The sequence below is a fragment of the Littorina saxatilis genome, linkage group LG12 (assembly GCF_037325665.1).
Source record: "Littorina saxatilis isolate snail1 linkage group LG12, US_GU_Lsax_2.0, whole genome shotgun sequence".
NCBI classification, from domain to species: Eukaryota; Metazoa; Mollusca; class Gastropoda; order Littorinimorpha; family Littorinidae; genus Littorina; species Littorina saxatilis.
In genome coordinates this window covers 5,108,249-5,130,889 of record NC_090256.1, presented here as the reverse complement: position 1 = coordinate 5,130,889, position 22,641 = coordinate 5,108,249, and the positions used below count along the sequence as shown (strand labels likewise).

Sequence of the window (22,641 nt, the reverse complement as noted above, 5' to 3'; positions counted from 1 at the left end):
AAACTAGAAAGGTCACACAGGCAGAGAAAGACACAAACAAGAAAGGTTACACAGGCAGAGAAAGACACAAACTAGAAAGGTCACACAGGCAGAGAAAGACACAAACTAGAAAGGTCACACAGGCAGAGAAAGACACAAACTAGAAAGGGCACACAGGCAGAGAAAGACACAAACTAGAAAGGTCACACAGGCAGAGAAAGACACAAACTAGAAAGGTCACACAGGCAGAGAAAGACACAAACGAGAAAGGTCACACAGGCAGAGAAAGACACAAACTAGAAAGGTCACACAGGCAGAGAAAAACACAAACAAGAAAGGTCACACAGGCAGAGAAAGACACAAACTAGAAAGGTCACACAGGCAGAGAAAGACACAAACTAGAAAGGTCACACAGGCAGAGAAAGACACAAACTAGAAAGGTCACACAGGCAGAGAAAGACACAAACTAGAAAGGTCACACAGGCAGAGAAAGACACAAACTAGAAAGGTCACACAGGCAGAGAAAGACACAAACTAGAAAGGTCACACAGGCAGAGAAAGACACAAACTAGAAAGGTCACACAGGCAGAGAAAGACACAAACTAGAAAGGTCACACAGGCAGAGAAAGACACAAACTAGAAGGGACAAGAAACTACAGCATCCTGAACAAAATCTATGCATGCTTACCATTTGTTCATCCATGCGGAAAAAAGTGACTTGACATGGACGGTTGAGGAGGTTGGCGAAGCAGACAAAGGCGTCTGCTACATCCATGTTAAGTAACAGGATAGCTGCGATGAAAGACATTCCTTGCACCTGCAATAAAACAAGCAACATTACTCTAGAAGTACTGTCATAGGGGTAACAATGGCACAGGGGCAACCTACATAAGCACACACATATCCAGAACACAAAAAAATGACAGTTTTTGTTTGAAGAATGTGTATTGAAGCTACATCCTGACTACACTAGCCTTCCTGGACCCCCACTACCTCCCTTGAAATTTACTACTATCTATCAGTTTGTTTGTTTATTTGTTTGCTTAACGCCCAGCCGACCACGAAGAGCCATATCAGGGCGGTGCTGCTTTGACATATAACGTGCGCCACACACAAGACAGAAGTCGCAGCACAGGCTTCATGTCTCACCCAGTCACATTATTCTGACACCGGACCAACCAGTCCTAGCACTAACCCCATAATGCCAGACGCCCGGCGGAGCAGCCACTAGATTGCCAATTTTAAAGTCTTAGGTATGACCCGGCCGGGTTTCGAACCCACGACCTCCCGATCACGGGGCGGACACCTTACCACTAGGCCAAACGTGCTGGTCTACTATCTATCAGTGTTATGACAAATCAAAGTAAAGTGACAATAGAGCACAGAAACAATTAATAAACAAACACACACAATGTATACTCCATGCCCAGACCTGCCTACCCCCAAAATTACAAGGAGTAATGAGCCCAGCCAAAAAGAGTAATCTGGTGGTAGAAAGAGTAGTTTTTCGTTGCCAACAGTAACGGCCATCGGTGGGTGTGACTAAAAGGAGAACCCAAATAAAGAATATGACACTACCTTGCCTGTAGACATCCTCATTTTTCTCCCAACGGAGAAATAGTTGTTCATAAAGTTTTGCAGGACACAAACATTCTTCTGCACACTTTCTGTTCATATTCAGTTGCTTCGCAAAAATAAAATGTCATTGATTTTCTCAAATTGTGACGTCAGTCAAAACAAAACGACCCTAGAACACAGCACTGGAAAACTATACTGATTGGAACGATCTAGGATGACGAAAGCAAAATATGTCATGTGCACAGTGGTCACACATCTTGAGAAATCAGCCTCGCACATAACCAGCGCTCCACCATTTGTGTAATCAAGAGTTTGCCGAATGAGCATAGAGTTTATTTGGAGGTAGAGGGCTTTTTCAAAGAATTGTAATAGCATGGCTTAAATCTGCCAAGTTCTGCTTGGCTGTACTGCCTGGTGCCGAAGGCTCCTGATCTTGATTTCAGGAGGAGCAGACTCTCCAATGTCTCATCCGACAAAGCTCACAAAGCTCGGCGAGAGCAAAAATACGTATCAGATTTATATCGGGACGAAATGCGAAAAATCATACTTTTGGTTTCATAAAAATCGTATTTCCATCGCGGAAAGCATAGTGGCGTAATTTGGAATAAAATTCGTAGTAAATTACGCCCAAATCGTAAGGGTAGGCAGGTCTGCATGCCCCCCAAAAACAAAAACAAAAACAAACCCCACCCCCCCCCCCAAAAAAAAAAAACCCACAAAAATGGAAAAAAAAACACAATGCAATCAATCAAACTAAAAAGAAAATTCTCTATAATTTCACAAAAACGTTACACTTACATAACCCACATCTGGACGATAGCACGCATAGGCACCAAGAAGATTATGCATGAGGTCATGATATGGACCGCCCTGCCACAAAGAAAGAACAAATCATACACCAATGTATCACATCAACTTTTCTTTTATTAATGCAGATCTCAGACAGCCAGAAAATCTGAACCATCCAACAGTTTTTCTTCTTCTACTGTGAAAGGGAGCAGTGACAATTATTTTGTGCCTTCCTATCGTTCCTTATATTTTATCCGACCACCCATAAAAACAGCACAACCTACAAACATCTCAAAACTGGCGAGCGCAGGCACACCATTTTGTGCATTGAAAGGAAAAAGGCTGCTACGCACTTAACTGATTGTTCAGTATTCAGTTTCTTGGTTGATTTTAGTATAGACATTTTCTGGGTTAATTAGCAGGCAGAGATCTACTTAATGCACCCATCAAAGTGTGGATAAGCAGTAAATTAACTACAGCCAAACACATGCTTGAGTATGAAGGCAAAACTTCCTCCTCATCTGTAATCTGATAAACCTCAGAAGGGAAATGACCTATCGTTTGACATTTTCCATGTCTGTACATCCCATAGGGGCATCCACACTCCACAATCAGGTTACGTAAGTGGCACGCAAGTGGAGACTGAACTTTGTTCTTGCATCATCAAGGAAAGATCCATGTATGAGATGCAAAACCATTTTGCCTACCTTCTGGAAAATGCAGAGCTGGGGGAATGTTCGTGACACATCCAACTTGATGACCTTGACACTGGCTTCTTTGCTGGACGGAGGTTCTGGGACACCTGATAAAACCACATTCGAATTAGTAATGATTCAACATAGAGTAACAGTTTTGACATCAAAAAAAAAAAAATAAGCATTATCAACCAATTTACAATTATTACAAATGAATAAAAAGCAAAACCAAGCACTTTCTTCGGGCACAATTCCCAACAACATACATTCTACAGTGAAAAAGCAAGATTAACATGGAGAAAGTCTTAAACTACGGATCTTAAAATGGGGGTCACACTGTATATCTTTCTGGAACATTCACACTTGTATGTATTCAACATGGACAAAGAAAACCACATCAAGACACCGCTAACTAAGAATAAGATTATAATCCTGAGAACGTACTTTCAGGAGAACCAGGGGCATCTTTTGAATCTTGGATCAGTCTAATCCGGTCTTCTGCACGGCTGCGACAAATCTCGTACAAATCTGCAGACAAGAAAAAAGTTCATGCATTTTAATGTTCCAAAATAAACCAATGACAGAAACATTGCATCTACTGCCTTTGAGAAAGGACCATCAAAAAACAAAAAAAAGGTCTTGGAGGTTCAATGCCTTGGGCAACCGCCTCACCAATATGCGTTTGAGATGTCTGTCTGAACATGCCTGATATTAACTTAATGCAATAAAAAAAAAGTCTGCTCGACATGCATCTTCTTTCAAAAACAAGCACTCGGAGATCGTTACTCACTAAAACGCAATCAGGTTCTACTTTGATCAGCACCACTGAGTTATATAGCCCAGTGTGCCTCACCTTCACGGAATACAACTCTCCCACAATGCAGAAAACCCCAGTTATATCTTCACAGTCTATTTTGACAGAAGTATGGAAATATGTTTATCACACAAAAATGAAAGAGTGTAACATGAAGTTCTTGTACATCATTGTAAAGAGTGTGAATGACGTTTTAGTTTAGATGTCAAGCGCTTAGAGCAAGCCTTTTTAACGAAAGTTTTTGATTTAGCGCTATATAAATGTTCTTCTTCTTCTTATTATTATTATCACACCACAACTCGGCCATTGTACTCCACGGCCCCTCCTCTCTGTTCTTAAGAGTGAATAAAACTTTTAATGACTCATCTCCAAATAGTGAAATACTACGGCAACTCAAGAGATTGTCTACAGGTTAACTCATTGTCTCCCAGGTACGGATATATCCGAACCCACTCATATGGCTCTATCTGACCAGGTCCGTACACACAGTCAACTACATTGCATCTGCTCTTATTCAGCACATATCCGCATTCAGATCAGACTGTTAGCTTCAGTCGCTTCCTGTAACGTCAATCTAACGCCTGCAATCCAGCGTGTTGATACACAGTTGATACACAGTTACAATTCTGAGTGACCTGCTGCAGCACAGCTGGTCTCGGCTAAAAAAAACTTGATCAACATAGGTGGAGTACAAAGTGTTAAGCATTTTATCATGAAGAGCGAAGAAACTGAGGAGATTATTACCTTGAGTGATGTTGAGTTCATTGCCGATAGCCATCTGCCAGACTTTGCCCCGCACGTTGGTCGGTAAGCCTAACCACCACAGGTCCCGCACTTTCTTGGCTTGTTTCCTGGAATGTTGTGAACATGGTCAGTTTGTTTTAGGTGTAGAGTTTTATACAAGTGAAAAGCCTGTGTGAAGATCATAATAGGGATGAGTGCATTGCATTAGGCTTGATCTGATACAGATTACAAAACATGCTGATTTTCGACTTACTTCTGATGTGCGAGTATAATACTTTGCGTATCAGTGGTGACCCTATGTGCAGACAGTACAAGCACCATAATTTAATTTTTCTTGGCATCTCAATGATTTTGTCAGTTTAATTTCATGTTTGTACTGCTGGAAGCAAATGTGTGTGAAAATGAAGCACTGATAAAATACTAAAAGTAAAGCACTGACTTCCCATCTTTGCTGCTAGAAAAAAAGAAAACGAGAGAGAGAGAGAGAGAGAGAGAGAGAGAGAGAGAGAGAGAGAGAGAGAGAGAGAGAGAGAGAGAGAGAGAGAGAGAGAGGAGAGAGAGAGAGAGAGAGAGAGAGAGAGAGAGAGAGAGAGAGAGAGAGAGAGAGAGAGAGAGAGAGAGAGAGAGAGAGAGAGTTTAACAGCAAAAACTTGATCACTAACATGGTCTCCCAGTGTGGAAGAATTTCTATGTTCCACATTGTTGCAGCTGCCACAATCTTGTCCTCATTACGCCGCTGTTGCTGCAACTTCCGTTTCTTCATTTTCATGTCCTTTTGTTCTGCAAATGATAGTGTACCAAAAAGTGTTATGAAGGCACTCGGGTTCAGTCGAGTAAACGGATAATCCTCATTATCATATCTCATCCATAAGTCATTTTTTTACGGCAAAGTCCTTCCCATGTAAACAATCTGGGTGACTATCTCACATCTGGCCAGGTTTTTACATGGGATAAGTCCATCTCTCCACTTGCACATGTTCCAAACATCAACTGCCTCACTGTTTTCACAGAAGAGTGTAATGTTTAAACAAATTCTGTTGATTGGCAACAGTGTCAGTTACCAAATGAATTAATAAAACAATCCCACCCCCCCCCCCCCAGCTAGACATTTAATTTTGTGTACGTGTCCATGTGGTAAGATAGCCTAAATAACTCTTATCCCAAGTAAAAGCCTGAATCGATCTGGAATGGTGACCTGAATCCTTTGCACAGGAGGGACTGTACCTTTAAGTGTGCTGTAACTTCCAGGTCTTCATTTTCATATCCCTTTCTTCTGGAAAGAGTTACGAAACACTCTCGTCAAAACAGTCAAGGAAATGGATATCATCATATCACATCCATAAAGGCCCAGCTGTTTCCAACTTAATCCAACACTTTAAAGCCCATTTCCTTGGCTATCAAACTCATTTCCTCTCTGCAAGCCGTCTACTTTTCACGGCTTGAATCACGACTGCCACACATCCTGGTAGTGAAACAAACACTTGAGGTTAAATATAATAACTGGAAGTCATATCATCTTGAAATCCTGCTTTAAAGCTGTAAAGCATTACTGATCAGTAACATTCAACACTGCATCTACATGAATAGCTACACATAATAATATTAATAATAATAATAATAATACATGTATTAATAATGACAGTTTATATAGCGCGAGCCACAGGAATCTATGCTCTCTGCGCTTTACATAATAACTATGAATAAGAACATACAGCAGCTTGCAGTGCTAGCACAACAAGATTGCACTAAACACAATACAGAGACGGGTTTCTGAAGAAGTGAAAAAGGAGGAAAAATAAAGGCCAAGGAGAAATTGTATAGTTTGGATATGAGTTAACTATCTCAAGAATGGTCCTGGCGTCCTCTGAATTCCTTCTCTGACACAGTGACAGACACAATTTTGCGACAATAAGGAATTGAGGCATTGTTTGTACCTTTTCTTCTGGCTCCTTCCACCATAGATTCATACTCCTGCCTGTGCTTTTCCAACTCCTCTGGTGACTTAGATGGTAAACCCCTGTGCGAGAAAATGAAACTGTATCAAAGCTCAGTTCAGTTAGGATCAAGATGACATATAAGTGCTCTGCCCATCCTTCAGGGGCTTCCTTTTGAGTTCCCTTGAGTTGCAAAGATTGTCAAAACTCTGAACAATAATTGAAAAAGTGTAAGGTCACTTAAAAATTGCATAAATCCTCTAATTCCCATCTGGGTTTCAAAAGTTTATGCTCAGATAATTTTCAAGAAGTAATGCCATATGTATATAAACAAAACAATGAAGCACATAAGGCCAAAAGTATGGACACAAATGGGAATTTTGACAGCTGCATGTCGTAGAAACTTTCTCTTGTCAATTATGTCTATTAAATTTGAAGTTAAAAATCTTAACAACTTACTCTGGCCTGTTTTCCAAAATCAACGCTGTGGTCGACATGACATCAGAGGCCTGTCCGTTGGCTTGGGCTGCTGCGATCTGATTGGCTCGCTGCTTGGCATAGTAATCAGAAGTGATCTGGGTGGAGTCGCGAGGTCCGCTGTCTTTGGGGGGAATTCGGCCAAACAACTTCCAGCCAGGGGCGCTATCCTCCTTCGACTTTCGAGAAAACAAGTTTCTGAAACACACACATCGAAGCACAGATTACTGATTTTGTTGGTCCATTCAATTGTACTTCAAAACAGTCACTGGCGCTTTATTCGTTTTCGTGTATTCCTTGGGTCTTTTTTTTCAAGTTTCTGAAATAGACACATAGAAGCCCTGACTGTTAATGTTACCGATTCATTCCTGAGTTCTACTTCAAAACAGTCATGCGCTATCCTTCGAGTTTTTGCAATAAGTGGCTCAAGTACCGGGGTCCTTGAAGCAAGTACAAGAATGGCCAAATCTCAAAATGTTAACTCGCCAGCATGGCCAGTAACTTCAAGAAATTAAGTCACTAGTCTGCCAGAAATGTCGCTAGCCCGGTACATACCAATTACCATAGTAGCTGCATCTGCAGTGTTTATATGGCTTTGAAATTCAAAATGACAACCAAAAATCTTGCATTTGACCTGAATTTTTACTGGCCAGCCGGGCGAGTTGCCAGGCGGTTTCTACAGTTTGCCTGGCGGATTTGTTACTCGCCCTTGGCGATCCGGTGGACGATTTGGCCATCCCTGAACTGAAGTGTATATATATATATATATACACGTATATATATGGGCTAAACTATAAGCACATACAGGAACCAGATTAGTTTAATATCTGCCAGCATGAATGTCTAAGCAAATGATTTAGGTGTAAATAAATTCTTTCTTTCTTTCTTTATTTGGTGTTTAACGTCGTTTTCAACCACGACGGTTATATCGCGAAGGGGAAAGGGGGGAGATGTCAATTGTTTCTTGTTCACAAAAGCACTAATCAAAAATTTGCTCCAGGGGCTAGCAACGTAGTACAATGTATTACCTTACTGGGAGAATGCAAGTTTCCAGTACAAAGGACTTAACATTTCTGACAAACTGCTTGACTAAAATCTTTACAAAAATTGACTATAAAATTCTATACAAGAAACACTTAACAAGGGTAAAAAGAGAAACAGAATCCGTTAGTCGCCTCTTACGACATGCTGGGGAGCATCGGGTAAATTCTTCCCCCTAACCCGCGGGGGGTTGTAAATAAATACTATCCAGAGTAGGAATACATGTTTTATCGCCTCAATGGACAGCATGAACTCTCCCACCTGTGCCTCAACACCTGAACCCAAATCAATTCGAGAGAGAAAGAGAGAGAGACAGACAGACAGACATACAGACAGAGAGAGAGAGAGAGAGAGAGAGAGAGAGAGAGAGAGAGAGAGAGAGAGAGAGAGAGAGAGAGAGGGGGGGGCCAAAGGGAGGGAGAATAGAGAGAAAGGGGTGGGGTGGGATGGTTGCAAAGAGAGAAGATATGTAAGAGGTGTCTGCACTTACTGTTTCAAATATTTAAACTGGTATTTGTACACAACAAATTTTGTGAATCAGTGTAAATGACATACAATTAACAAGAAAGAAGTGCTCATAAGGATTGAAGGAACAATGTCACTACAGTGTCTCTTCCTTCTTGCTTGCATTTCAAACACCTAAGAGGAGGTCAGTTTTTGGGACACTTCAATATTTATAACTATTTAGCATACTTAGCAAGATAACATAGGTGCTTAAAAAGAGCGCTGCTTCCTTTGGTTAACAACACTTTAGCAACTGAAATGAATCCTTTTTATGCACATGAGGCATACACTTTAGACCCAAGGACTGTTAAAGGCCCAGTCTGCCTCAAAGGGTTTACACAACGATTTAAATCTTTTCACGAAAAAAGCAGTTCTAACCTTATGGAACACACTTACAACAGCATTTAATATGTAGCATTAAGTGACACAATAACAATAACAATAACAATAACAGCACTTTATTGTCCATTAAAATATTACATAACAAGAAGAGCAAACGCTCGATCGAGTCACTTTCGCAGTTCTGAATATTATATGAGGCATCAGATGGACAGGAAGAAATTGCTATTCACAACACAATGAGTCACGTTCACATAAAATTTGAGCCCGGTCACTTTTATAGTTTCCGAGAAAAGCCCAACGTTAAGTTGTGTGTTGCCGAACAGAAAAGGCTAGTTATCTCCCTTGTTTTTCTGATAACGTTCGTAAAAGGCTACAGATGTAAATACTTTGATGTAAAGAATAATCCTACAAAGTTTCAATCACATCCGATGAACTTTGTCAAAGATATAAAATGTCTAATTTTTCCTTTGACGCTGACCTGTGACCTTGAAAAAGGTCAAAGGTCAACGAAACCATCGTTAAAGTGTAGAGGTCATTGGAGGTCACGACTAAACAAAATATGAGCCCGATCGCTTTGATAGTTTCCGAGAAAAGTCCAACGTTAAGGTGGTGTCTACGGACGGCCGGCCGGACAGACTAACACTGACCGATTACATAGAGTCACTTTTTCTCAAGTGACTCAAAAATGGAAATTTTTCTTCGGCACACCCTGTCTGCCTGTAAACGATTATAACAACAATTGTATAGGACGACACACATAAAACATAAAACAAACTTTCACAGTTCGTTTAAATGGCTATTTAGCTTGCGTAAACCACACACATGAGCCATTGTGAACCCGTGTGATCCACTTTCCATTTTTTCACAATTTAAAGTCTTCAGTTTGTGATTTCAATGCGATTCGCTGTATAGATCTGCAATAGCACGTTTTTGTGTGCCTCTGAATCTAAAACGAAACAAACGACTGCGAGTCACACGAACTTATCGGCGGCGGTTGGCTTCAAAGAGCCAAGCGCTATGCAGAAAATTCGTCTGCTTGGGACACCAACCTTGCGTGACCAGCTTCCGGGCTCCCTTCTTTCAAACTTTCAAAACTTCGAATTGTATGGACCATGTCTTGATGAAAAAAGAGTTCTTTTATGATTTAAGAATGTTTGTGTAACAAGCTGTCTATTTATCATTTAAATTTTTAAAGTTAGAAAGAGAAAAAAGCACACACACAAACACGCACAGGTAAACCAATGACAAACCAGTGATAGAATACAGACGAAGAGAAGAAAGGTGTACTTACTGAGACTGAGAGACAGGAATAAGACAAAAGAAAGGAGGGGGGGGGGGGAAGAGGGTCAAGGGACCAGTAGCAACTAGCCCCAGCAGGCATGTTAGAGATGGCCATAAGGTCAGGGGGGGGGGGGGGGAAGCTCATGGCCAATGGTTAGATGAGTCAATTAGTCAGGCATGCTAGTCAGGCATGCGGCCCCATCAACACAGGGATACCACAGGGCAACACTCTAGAGTCAGGTCCCCCATCCCTTTTGACACAAATAGTTCTTAACAGCTCAACACTAGTACAGTCATGTATCTGAAAAAAAAACATTGGGGGAAGGGGCTGTGTGTGTATTGGTGAGGGTTGGAGTCTGAGCCTAACCCAATACCTGTTCCCCTTTGACTCAAACTTGCAACCCACATCGTATAATTTGGTGTTTGAGAGAGAGAGAGAGAGAGAGAGAGAGAGAGAGAGAGAGAGAGAGAGAGAGAGAGAGAGAGAGAGAGAGAGACAGACAGAGAGATTGTGTGTGTAGGGGTGTGTTCAGTGTGTGTGTGTGTTCAGTGTGTATGTTCAGTGTGTGTGTGTGTGTTCAGTGTGTGTGTGTGTGTTCAGTGTGTGTGTGTGTTCAGTGTGTGTGTTCAGTGTGTGTGTGTTCAGTGTGTGTGTTCAGTGTGTGTGTTCAGTGTGTGTGTTCAGTGTGTGTGTGTTCAGTGTGTGTGTGCGTGTGGGTGAGAGTGGGAGCCTGAGGGACCGTGAGGTGATCTTCTAATTACTCCAACACCCGTTACCCCCTGGTAAACAAACTTGCCATCTAATTTGTATAATTGGGCACTTGAAATTTGTTTTCCACTAAAACAAATTGTGTTAGCTGGTGGAACGTGACTCAAGTGATGCGTTTCACTGTGGCATGCGATTATGACTGAAAAACTTCAAATCAGACTCAAACTGACTGCCATACACAGTCTCAGAAATGCGTTGTCTTGAGTGATTGAATAAATGTTCCATAAATAACCCTCTTTTGATGTTGACGAAGAAAAGAAAGAAAGAAACAAAGAGAAACCAAAGCTGTGAAGTCTTTTGAGTACATACCTATGTAGTGTACACATCTTTTGAACCTGGACTAAGTAAAGGGTTTAACTTTTGCTTCTCGGAAGGCTTGCTTTTGTCAGTACCTTAGAGAGAGAGAGAGAGAGAGTGTGTGTGCGTGCGTACAAAGTGTAGGAAAGGGGAGATTTGTTTTAACCTTTTTTCGTCTCTCTAACACTCTTTAATATTCATTAGTCAGTATAAATACAAATTCAAGGTAGGTGAACATGGGAAAACATTTACGCAAATAAAAACATAAATATTAAAATACATGAAAAATACCTATCAATGACACTTTTTTTTTTCTTGAGCATAAAACAAGTTGCACAAACTAAAGAAATTATACCAAACACACCCCCTATTAATATTAATGGCACGTTAAAGATCCCACGATTGACAAAAGGGTCTTTCCTGGCAAAATTGTATAGGCATAGATAAAAAATGTCCACCAAAATACCCGTGTGACTTGGAATAATAGGCCGTGAAAAGTAGGATCTGCTGGTCGATGTGAATGCGTGATGTATTGTGTAAAAAATTCCATCTCACACGGCATAAATAGATCCCTGCGCCTTGAGTCCGAGTCTGGAGATACGCGCGCGATATAAGACTTCATATAACAATTTATTTTTTTTTTTACATCTGAATAACACCTCACCTTCTCATCTGACAGTCTTTTCAACCCACTGCCCCATCAGCTACGCATTGTCACTTACACACCAAAACCGAATTAGTCTATTTACTGGAGACTGACGTCAATGAATTGCAATGAATGGACCCGAGAGACGCAGCTGTCTAAATGATCAATGACAACTGTATGTCACAGTAAATGAGTACGCAACTGCAGATGCAACTGCTGCTCGATCCTATTTTGTTTTCTGCATTATGCGGAGCAAGCATTTAATTGGCTGAGTATGACAACATTACCATTGACTCATTAAGTGTTTATTATCTTCCTGTCAGAATTGTCCCTGTTCCTTGTTTCTTTCACAATAAACTTGTCATGAACCAAAGATTTGTGAATAGCTCTCTTTTTTTCTCAATCAGCCACTCTCTCTTTGTGCATTATGTGATTAGAGTAGTCACCCTCAGAGAGGGCTGGTTGATAAAAAAAGTTTGTATTCATTGTATGCTCCACAACATTTCGAAATAAAGATTTTGTCTCATCCTTTCTTGTCTCTATGTGTCTTTCTATCTTTCTTTTTCTCTCTGTATCTAATAATCTATCTGTGTCTCTCTCTCAGAGAGTGTTGCTTCTGGCGACAAAACAAAGAGTCTCCACGAAGAAACTAGTTGAAAAAAATACCACACTTCCATCCCTGAAACAGACAACTCAAGAGCAAAACACCAGACACTTCAGCACTTATACTTTTTTTTCTGGGGGGACCCATGAGCATACAATAAACACACGGCGGCCTTGTGCAAGTAAATCAGTCTCCCCATCGCCTCCCCCACTGGGAGGGCCAGATCTACTGATTCATCATTCAGTCAGGGCATGCCAGGCAATGGGTACAAAGTGCAATAACGTTTGTGAGAATGTTGTTGAGGTGTGTGTGGTGTGTGTGTTTATGAGTGTGCGTGCGTGTGAAATAGAGAGGGGGGCGGGCATAGACCTATATTAGATATAGGTCCCTGGGGGCGGGGATGTTGCAGGTACCAATATTCAATGTGAGTGAGTGTGTTTGTTTATAATACGAGCAAAGGGGCCAAAGGACCCCCGGGGAGTGGGTGGGTGGGGGTGGTGTGTGTGATTCGGAGAGCTGTATTTTGTCTGACAATGTGTGTTTTTGTGCGTAAGCGGGCGCCAGTGCACATGCGTATCCGCATGCGTCGTGTGTCACTGTGTGTGTGTGTGTGTGTTTCTTGCATGTGGGCTGAACCAGAGACATACATGTATAGACACATCTATGGCTGAACTGACGTAGAGCCCGTCAGAAACCCAGCAGCTACCTCTTCAATCTCAGACACCTGAGACGCTTAAAGGTCCAAGATCATTCGGCGGGGCCATCGGAGGCTACCCAGTGCAGATACCTCTCCACCCATCTCCAAACTCCCCTTTTTGTGTATGTATAACTGGTGTACTCAGGATTTGAAACGTTTCAGCAGACAATAGAGAAGAGGAGCTTTACCGGCAACGATCAAAAGAATAACTGAAACCCACCCCTCTTTAGTCATCCCTCCCGGCCTTGCCGCCGTTAGTTCATATGGACATGTGGGGGCGAGAGGGGATGTTGGGAGATGTTACCGAAAACAAGAAGAAACAAAAGGCAACAGGAACTTGTGAGTGAATACCTTCACTAATGCCTACATTTTCCCAAAAGTAGGTACGAACATCTCTGAGAACAAAGACTTACGCTTACCTCTGAACTTTCGGTCTGAGAACCTCCATTACTTCTGATCGTCGGCACCAAATTATCACCGTTCCTTCACAGTACATCCATTTCTTGCGAATGTTGGTACTGTACCAATTATCACCGTTCCTTCCCAAACAACTTCTGCATCGTTATCATCATTGTTCATCTGACCTCGCGTCTAACCTTATCACTAGCCTACTTCCTCGTAATACACGCATCACACCATGAAACGGCATAATAATATTGACTATATCTATGTAGATCCTTCAGTGAATCAGTGGATGTGTCTACAAACACTGAAGTCGTCCCAGAAACTAGTACGTTTTCACACAATACATGACAACCTCCTGCGAAAATCTGATTTCAGAACAGTCTCTCACTCTGCTAGTGCTACCTCGTTGTAAGATCATCATACATGGCTGTAGGTAGATCCCTTACTTAACTTGGTAAAATCACTGGAAGGCAAGTCGACCCAGAAACGTGTGAGCTTTAACACAATACATGACGACCTCATGTGAAAAGACGATTTCAAAACACAGAGTCTTGACAAGCTTACACAAGACAAGACAAGCAGAACACTAGAATCACGAGGCAGAAGGTAAACACGTCTATCCAACACACTGATCTCAATCCCAGCCACAGGCACAAGGTGATACACGATCTTCACGCAATCACGAGTCCGCACTCTATGTACTAACTTGTCAACTTTGCACTAATCACCGATAGCAAAACCACTGTCACTGAACCTGAATATACTTATAATTATCAAGCAGCAAGACAATCAACAAATCAGCAACACAAGCCTGGCGTGAAACTAGTTTGACAGTGATACCCTACCACCACAGTGCTTCATGTCAACCCCATAGTACTGTCGGACAGTGGGAGTTGTCTGAATAGTGAATGTAGCTGAAAACCTGAATATATTTTATTAAGTCAAGCGGCATGAGAATCAATCCACAACACAAGAATGGCGGAAAACTAGTCTGATAGTGTTCCACTAACACTCACAATCCTTAAATTGTCAATCCCATCTGGGGTCGGACGGTGGTAGTTGGCTGACTAGCTGTATAGCCAGTCAAGCACGACAACGCCCCCTCTCAGCCGAGTGGGCGAAGGCCTCATTATTTGCCTTACATTGCATAACAGTGACATAATGCTTAGGCAATGTAAGGCAAATAATGCTTGGGAGTAAGTCCCCCCCTTCGTACTTCAACACTGCCACTGGGAACATGGGAAATATCCCTGGCTTTCACTTGTTAAGACACTCAGCAATTCGCCTAACTGCAACAGTGGAACCCCCCCAGAAAGCCTGCGGTTTGACGACACAGCCCCCCCCCCCTCCCCCTGCTCAAATACCCTAGGATAAAATGTTCTGTCCATGTAAAAGCCTGCACATTTACCTCCCTTTTAAGACCTGTTTTCTCAGATTTGTGTTGGTCTTAAAAGGGGGGTTCCACTACAGCAGTGACAGTATCAAAGAGAGTCCCACTTACACCGAGACCTTGCTGAATTCCTGTCACTGTGTTACATAAATATCCGGACACATCCCCATGTGTTACATTACGATATCAACATACATGGACTTACAGGAGTAGGATATTGAATAAATCCATTAAAGGCTTACTGTACACTGCCACTGGTAAAGCAAAGGAATACTATTTGCTGGCTGCACTAGGTTAGTACTATAGTAGTAGCTCTGTGATTTACAGGAGATAGTTACATACAATGTATTACATTGTATCTTGCTTGAGCATGTGTTGCCTTAGGCAATGTACAATCTTGCCCTTCTAACAGCTACAACTAGCCAGTTGGTTTCACGGGACATGGTAGGAGTTAACCACTGCATAAACTAAGTTAAGAATTAGGATGCATGTCAGTATTTAACGAAAGTGTTACTGTTAGGTTTTACTATTATCACTTCATTTGCATTCAACTTTCTGAAGCGAGGGAGCGACACTGACTTTTCTACCTATGTTAAAGGTTATTTGGCCTTTTTTATTCAGCCCAAAATAAACCAAATAAACAATTTCTATCCCTGCCACAAGGGCAGTCAAGCAATGCCTTCTTCAGCAAACTACCATGTAATATTCTACATGTTGTTTATTTGATCCTACCACTGCTGCCAGATTTACTGTTGCATGTTAACAATGTTATCAGTATCAGGCGAGAGCAGGATCATCTTGATGAGTGTCACACACATGATTTGTCACAAATGTCAGGCACTGCTCAATCAGCAGACTTACTAATGTATCATCATAAGTTTATCCACTATGGAATTAAATGAATACCTTCCTGCCATGACCTCAAAGGGAAATCACGGTACATCGACCCTGCAAGTGCAAAGTTCTACACTGACCACCAAATCCTGTCAATCACCCTACAGTCTTTGCTCCAACCCACAGGACTGTCAACATTATTCTTTTGTTGGTGTTCATCCTCCATCCCTCACTAACTTTCTGCTATGATATAACCAGGATGTTCAATCACAGGCCAAAGTACTTACCAGTAACAATCATCAGGCAATTCACAACAGAGCAACCAGCAAGTTACTCACAGTCAGCGAACATGCTGAGAAGCAACAGAAGAGAAGAAACAAGAAAAGAAAAGGATGGTCCAATACTGTCTGCAATCAACGACAGCAGAGAACACGCAGACTGCAACAGTGCCAGAGAAAAACTCCCATTCGCCCAAGGCTCACATTTGTTTACGACAACGCCCAGCAAGCTCTCTCTTTTTTTTTTATATCTAATGCATGCCAGTGCCATTATTGATCCATCTCATGTGACAGGGCTCTGTCAATACAATGGACAGAGTTCTGGAATCAGCATTTGATCTAGCTGCGCAGTATGGTGGAATGTTTGAATCAATGTATATGTACTGTAATTTGAGTAAACTTGTAAATACATGTAATTCATTGTCCATTTGTTTTGTTTTTTGCTCAAGAAAACACCAATGTAATTTGTAAAGCTTAAAACATTACAGATCTTTGAGCAAGACAACTGAAACATTCAGTAACACGAATCACGAGTATTTCCATCATGAGTAAGGAAATTATACGTAACAATCACTGAATCAGTTCAGGTCCACATAAAGAGTTTCTATCCATTAACTTTAGGTGGCTCATTCTGTTTGCTATTTTGTGATCATTTTTTGGGATACATTTCTATGATAACATACTTTACTTTTCTTTATTTGGTGTTTAACGTCGTTTTCAACCACGAAGGGTTATATCGCGACGGGGAAAGGGGGAAGATGGGATAGAGCCACTTGTCAATTGTTTCTTGTTCACAAAAGCACTAATCAAAAATTTGCTCCAGGGGCTTGCAACGTGGTACAATATATATATATATATTACCTTACTGGGAGAATGCAAGTTTCCAGTACAAAGGACTTAACATTTCTTACAAGTTACATACTGCTTGACTAAAATCTACACAAAAATTGACTATATTCTATAGATACAAGAAACACTTAACAAGGGTAAAAGGAGAAAAAAAATCCGTTAGTCGTCTCTTACGACATGCTGGGGAGCATCAGGTAAATTCTTCCCCCTAACCCGCGGGGGGTTATGATAACATACATCAACATTATTTAAAATTGTCCATGAAAAAACAACTGTCATCAAAATTCTCTGCCTGGCAATGGGATTCAATTTTCCTACTAAACCGACAAAGCCAGGCCATTTGGACATATACTGTTCAAAAAAAGAAACGCATAGTTGTTACTTGCCAAATTTGTTTTATTTTTCGAAAAAATTAACAGAAAATCCAATATTTAGATATTTGTTTGAAATTTGGTATGGACACAGTTGAATGCACACACAGTTCATTTGCATCTTCAAATCAATCAGTCAATCAATACGATTGGGTGCCGAGGCTGTCAAGTCAGTAGGGGGTGTGACTGCCTTGAGCAGCAACAACTGCCTGGCACCTTCTGGGCATGGACTGGATCAGATGCCGGATATCTTGCTGTGGGATGGTGTCCCACTCCTCCTGAAGTGCCTGCAATAGATCGCGGTGATTTGCCGGCGCTTCTTCTCGCCTGCGCACACGTCTGTCCAATTCATCCCAGAGGTGTTCTATCGGGTTCATGTCTGGCGACATGGATGGCCAGGGAAGCACCTGGACATGGTGGTCGGTGAGGAACTGGGTGGTGAGTCGTGCTGTGTGCGGGCGAGCGTTGTCCTGCTGGAATATGGCATCCTGGTCAGCCAGAAGAGGAAGGGCGTGTGGGCGCAGAATTTCCTCCACGTATCGCTGGGCAGTTATGCGCCCTTGGACGTGCACCAGGGTGCTCCTTCCAGCGGTATTGATCGCCCCCCACACCATGACGCCTCCACCACCATGAACGGGTGCCTCATCCACACAGTTGGGCGCGTAACGTTCGTTTACTCTCCGGTAGACCCTCCTCCGACCATCATGTCGCTGGAGCAGGAAGTAGGACTCTTCGCTGAACCACACGTGTCTCCAGTGATTCCGGACGGTCCAGCGAAGGTGCTGGTTGCCCCACTGCACTCGGTTCTGGCGATGGCGGCGGGTGAGGACAGCTCCTCTGTGAGGTCTGCGAGCTCTCAAACCAGCTTCATGCAGGCGGTTCCGCACGGTCTGGTCCGATAATCGGTGTGGCCCGGGGAGAGCCTGGACAGAAGATGAGGCCGACAGGAAACGATTCCGGAGGTGGCGGAGCCGTATGAAGCGGTCGTGAGCAGCAGTTGTCGCCCTTGGTCTTCCCGCTCGTGGCAAGTCAGCAACGGAGCCAGTGGCTTGAAACCTGACCCACAGTCTACTGATGGTGCTCTGGGACACGTGGAAGTGCCTGGCGATTGCACTTTGACTTTAGCCTGTTTGTAAACGACCCAATGCAATTTGGCGGTCTTCTCTGCTCAATCGGGCCATCTTTCGTCGCTGAATTGTCGTCTGATTTCTTTGTGGCGAACAATCCGCTTTTATGGGTTTTGGAAGACATGGTGAGAGCTCAATATTCCCCGAGTTTCACGAGATTACACTGAAGCATGACGAGTGGTCATGCCAAATGAGCAATTTTGACATTGTAGCCACTGATAACGCATGCGTCACGTGCAGAGCTCACTTGTGGCAATGGACGAAAGGTCGACGACCAGATAAACATTTTCTGCAGTTTGGTGGATATCCTTGTAGCCATATAACTAAATTAACCAAATATTACAAGCTATGCGTTTCTTTTTTTGAACAGTATAGTTTACTTTAAATCCAAGTCTAACTGACCCATTGCCTTCAGAGTCTGAGTCTTGGAACAACAATGCACATGGTGATTACAAGTATCTTCAAACCGATTGTTTTTAATATTATTAAACAAGTCACGTCAAGCAATATCAAAACATTCAGTGAATCTGTCACTGTCACCGTTAAACTAATAGATTGAAACTGAAAACCTTGAGTCAGTCATTACTGAGACTAGTGAGGCCTGGTTAGCCAAAACCCATAGACCAAGATGGGTCAAGCTGGTACAAAACTACAATGTATTAACAGATCCATCCACAACTTTCCCTATGACTATGAGCACCATTCACTTGGTTGGGCATACAGGTCAATCTACTGTCTGGTTGGGCATACAGGTCAATCTACTGTCTGGTTGCATACTCTGCACAGTAGGATTTTGTGTGTGCTGAACAAACAATGATGTCAATCGGCAAATTCCATTCAGTAAAGGGGTGTAACTCTGCACATGGAGCAGCCGAGTTTCAAATATTTGGTATACAGTGGAACGCCCCTTTTAAGACTTCCAAAAATCTGAGAAAATTAGGTCTTGTTTGTTTGTTCGTTCATGGGCTGAAACTCCCACGGCTTTTACGTGTATGACCGTTTTTACCCCGCCATTTAGGCAGCCATACGCCACTTTCGGAGGAAGCATGCTGGGTATTTTCGTGTTTCTATAACCCACCGAACTCTGACATGGATTACAGGATCTTTTTCGTGTGCACTTGGTCTTGGTGTTCGGACACCGAGGAGAGTCTGCACACAAAGTTGACTCTGAGAAACAAATCTCTTGCCGAACGTGGGGGACAAACTTACGCTGACAGCGGCCAACTGGATACAAATCCAGCACGCTACCGACTGAGCCACATCCCCGCCAAATTCAAGGTCTTAAAATGGAGGGAGTCTTAAAATGGGGGTAAATTTACAGATCTGCTATGAACAGAAAATCTGAAAAATCAAGGTCTTAAAATGGGGGGTCTTAAATTGGGGGGTCTTAAAAGGGGGGTTCCACTGTACATACCTGTATCCCAGCGGAAGGATGCTCTTATTGCTAGTGAAACTGAAAGCTTAGTTGAACTCATCTTTAGTGTTTTAAATTTTACAGTATAAAGTCTGAATTACACAATGGTCTGCACGGGAGCTGGGAAAGGAAGGTACAGCTCAACTGCACTGGAAACCCACCAGTCTTCATAAGAACCACATGTCTGCCTATAAAAAGATCTGTGATATTGACAAGTTGAATTTTTGAATTGTTATTAATCTTTCCATGATCTATACTGACAAAAGTGACAACCCCTTGGATGGTCAATATACTTTATAGACAGGTTCAACTGTATCTTAAAATCCTCTGACCTGATACTAAATTAATACCAGTCTTACTACTTTACACAATTATAATATGTGCAAAACATCAGCCTCCCTGGTTACATACACTCTGTGTTCCATCCATTTTAACTTGTTTCTTCATTATTTTATTCTCTGTATGTTTTCTTGTGTGCGCACATCCACTTTTGTGTCTGCTTCTAATACTTCTATTTCTTCTTCTGCGTTTGTGGGCTAAAAGTAAAACTCCCAAAGCGGCGTATGGCTGCCTAAATGAAGGGGTAAAAATCCACTCGTACAAAAACACGAGCGTACATGGGAGTTTTACTTTTAGCCCAAAAAAAAAAGAGGTAAAAATGCTATTTAAGAGACATTTGGCGTTTCTTTCTCTCCCTTTCTCTCTGTTTTATTTATACGTTAGTTTTGAAACATGTATTCATCAAATATAAGAAGTGAATGTTCAGCCAACATGTATAGCATTTACACCAAAAAAAAAAAAAAAAAAAAAAAAAAAAAATTTACCTACCTACCGACCCTACTTTTTTGGGTCATGTTACCCTAAACAGACAATTTTTTTTTTGGCCTTACATGATAAAGTATAATCCAATGTTTTACTTTAATGGTTTACCTTGACAGAAATCCAGAGAAACCCTTTTTCTTTGGTTTTGCTCCCCTGTCCTCAAATCCACTGTCCAATGAAGCGTTCCTGCTGGGTTCAAAGGAATTCCTGCCATGTAAGTTAACTTCAGTGAATGCTCCTTCATCACCATCACACACAAGTCTAGCTTCACCATACTCGTCTGAAACAGCTGAAACGGAGAAATCTGTGCTAATACTTGAAAGACTTGATGTGTCATAAAGTCTAGCTGTTGGATCACAAGACAAAGTGTTTGATGTGAAACTTTCAACACTGTGTAGCGTCACTCTGTCAGGTTCTGCTCGCAGCCTGTCCAAATCACTGGCACTGTACGCAGTGTGAAACAAGGAACTAGAATGCCCATCACCCCCTGTCACTTGCAAACTGTTTGGATCCAAACCATTGATCGGTAAAGTGTCAGAACAAGAACCAGTGTCTCCCTGTAATGAGTGAGTATCAGCACTTAGACTGGCATTCGCTACTGTTTTGTCACCGTTAACAATTTGCTTCGTGTTGGGCAAGTAAAGCAAAGGCAGGGATATGTTTTCCAAGACTGAGGAAAGTCGGTTGCTTGCACCTACATCCACAGGTACATCTTCAGTCAAAAGCACAGGGGACATAAGCAGCCCGGCCTTGATGCTTGAGTCTGAGTGTGTCCTCTCATGACGAGAGTCACTACATGTACTACTACTAGTGTCACAGCAAGCTGTGTTTTCCCGTTCATGCATGAGCGATGTGTCCGTGGACACGTCATTTGAATCACTTTTATAATCATCACAATTTAAAGTATCATCACTGGAAAGGGAGAGAGTACTTTCTCTCCCACTCGCACTGGCGGAAGGATAGCCATCGTTCTCACATTCCTCACCTCCTCCCCCTCCTGCATTCACTTCATTCTTGAGAGAAAGTTTCTTGACTCGATACTTCAATGCCTCGACATTTTCAAATCCTTCCACAAGCGGAACAGTTGGAATCAGATCACTCGTGGGGTCCTGTTGCAGCCCTTTGTGAGGCTCTGTGCCAGTCTCCTCACTCATTCCTATCAGTCTCATTCTTCTCGACTTACTAAAGATGCACGATCCTTGGGATCTGCCCATTGTTGACTATCACAGACACCGTGAAACCCTTGTTTCCAACCTCTTAATACTGATCTGGGCATTTTTCTTCCCATATGAAGGTATGTAATAAATAAAACAAACAGTATCAAGACAGATTTGACCAGCTTTACTCTCTTGTGTACACATGGGGGACTACATTTGCCTGGGAATATGTAAGACTTCCTAAAGTTCACGCTGGGTAAACACAATCGGCGGCCATTACTTGGATGGGTATGCTGATGAGGGGGTGGATAAAATTTACTCGCAAAGCAAATGAAATAAATACAGTAATACTTTTGCGGGAGAATCGTTGCCAATGTGCAACTTTAATTCAATTATAATTTAAAATTCATATGAAAGTTTGGTTTCTAGAAAAATAAGTGGCATGCAGATAGTTCAAATCAATATTTTGTTTTCGAAGTGGATTCACAGCGCGCGGCGCGTTGCGCAGCGTTGCGATTTACAACGCGCGGCGCTACGAGGAGCGCTGCGATTCACGACGTGCGACATAATTCTGCTGATACATTTCCTTCACAATCGCAAAGTTTACAACAGCTACATCTATCTGATCTATTTGAGAAATAAAACTGTCAATAAAACGAAAAACAGAGCTCCATTCTCTCTCTCTCTCTCTCTCTCTCTCTCTCTCTCTCTCTCTCTCTTTCAACTGAATTCACCACTTTTGTTTTGCAATATGCACATGGAAATTAGTGGATAGGTATCTAGAACCTAACACAGAACTTCCA

At 42.1% G+C, this 22,641-nt stretch overlaps 1 protein-coding gene across 2 annotated transcripts in view; it reads right to left on the bottom strand.

Annotated features, from left to right (window-relative positions):
* Positions 1 to 22,112, bottom strand: part of LOC138981124 (TBC1 domain family member 14-like) — a 30,629-nt gene extending 8,517 nt beyond the window's left edge. The window contains exons 1-9 of one of the 2 annotated variants that reach the window (XM_070353963.1): positions 20,790 to 22,112; positions 6,993 to 7,208; positions 6,534 to 6,616; positions 5,262 to 5,379; positions 4,600 to 4,706; positions 3,486 to 3,569; positions 3,054 to 3,148; positions 2,356 to 2,427; positions 668 to 796 (exon numbers count right to left, since the gene is read on the bottom strand). In XM_070353963.1, coding sequence (XP_070210064.1) covers positions 668 to 796; positions 2,356 to 2,427; positions 3,054 to 3,148; positions 3,486 to 3,569; positions 4,600 to 4,706; positions 5,262 to 5,379; positions 6,534 to 6,616; positions 6,993 to 7,208; positions 20,790 to 21,895 — 2,010 coding nt within the window. In that variant the 5' untranslated portion in view covers positions 21,896 to 22,112. Of the gene's footprint in view, positions 1 to 667; positions 797 to 2,355; positions 2,428 to 3,053; positions 3,149 to 3,485; positions 3,570 to 4,599; positions 4,707 to 5,261; positions 5,380 to 6,533; positions 6,617 to 6,992; positions 7,209 to 13,610; positions 14,745 to 20,789 lie in introns of those variants that run through there. The other variant, XM_070353964.1, reaches the window with a different exon arrangement.
* Between the last annotated feature and the right edge of the window lie 529 nt (positions 22,113 to 22,641).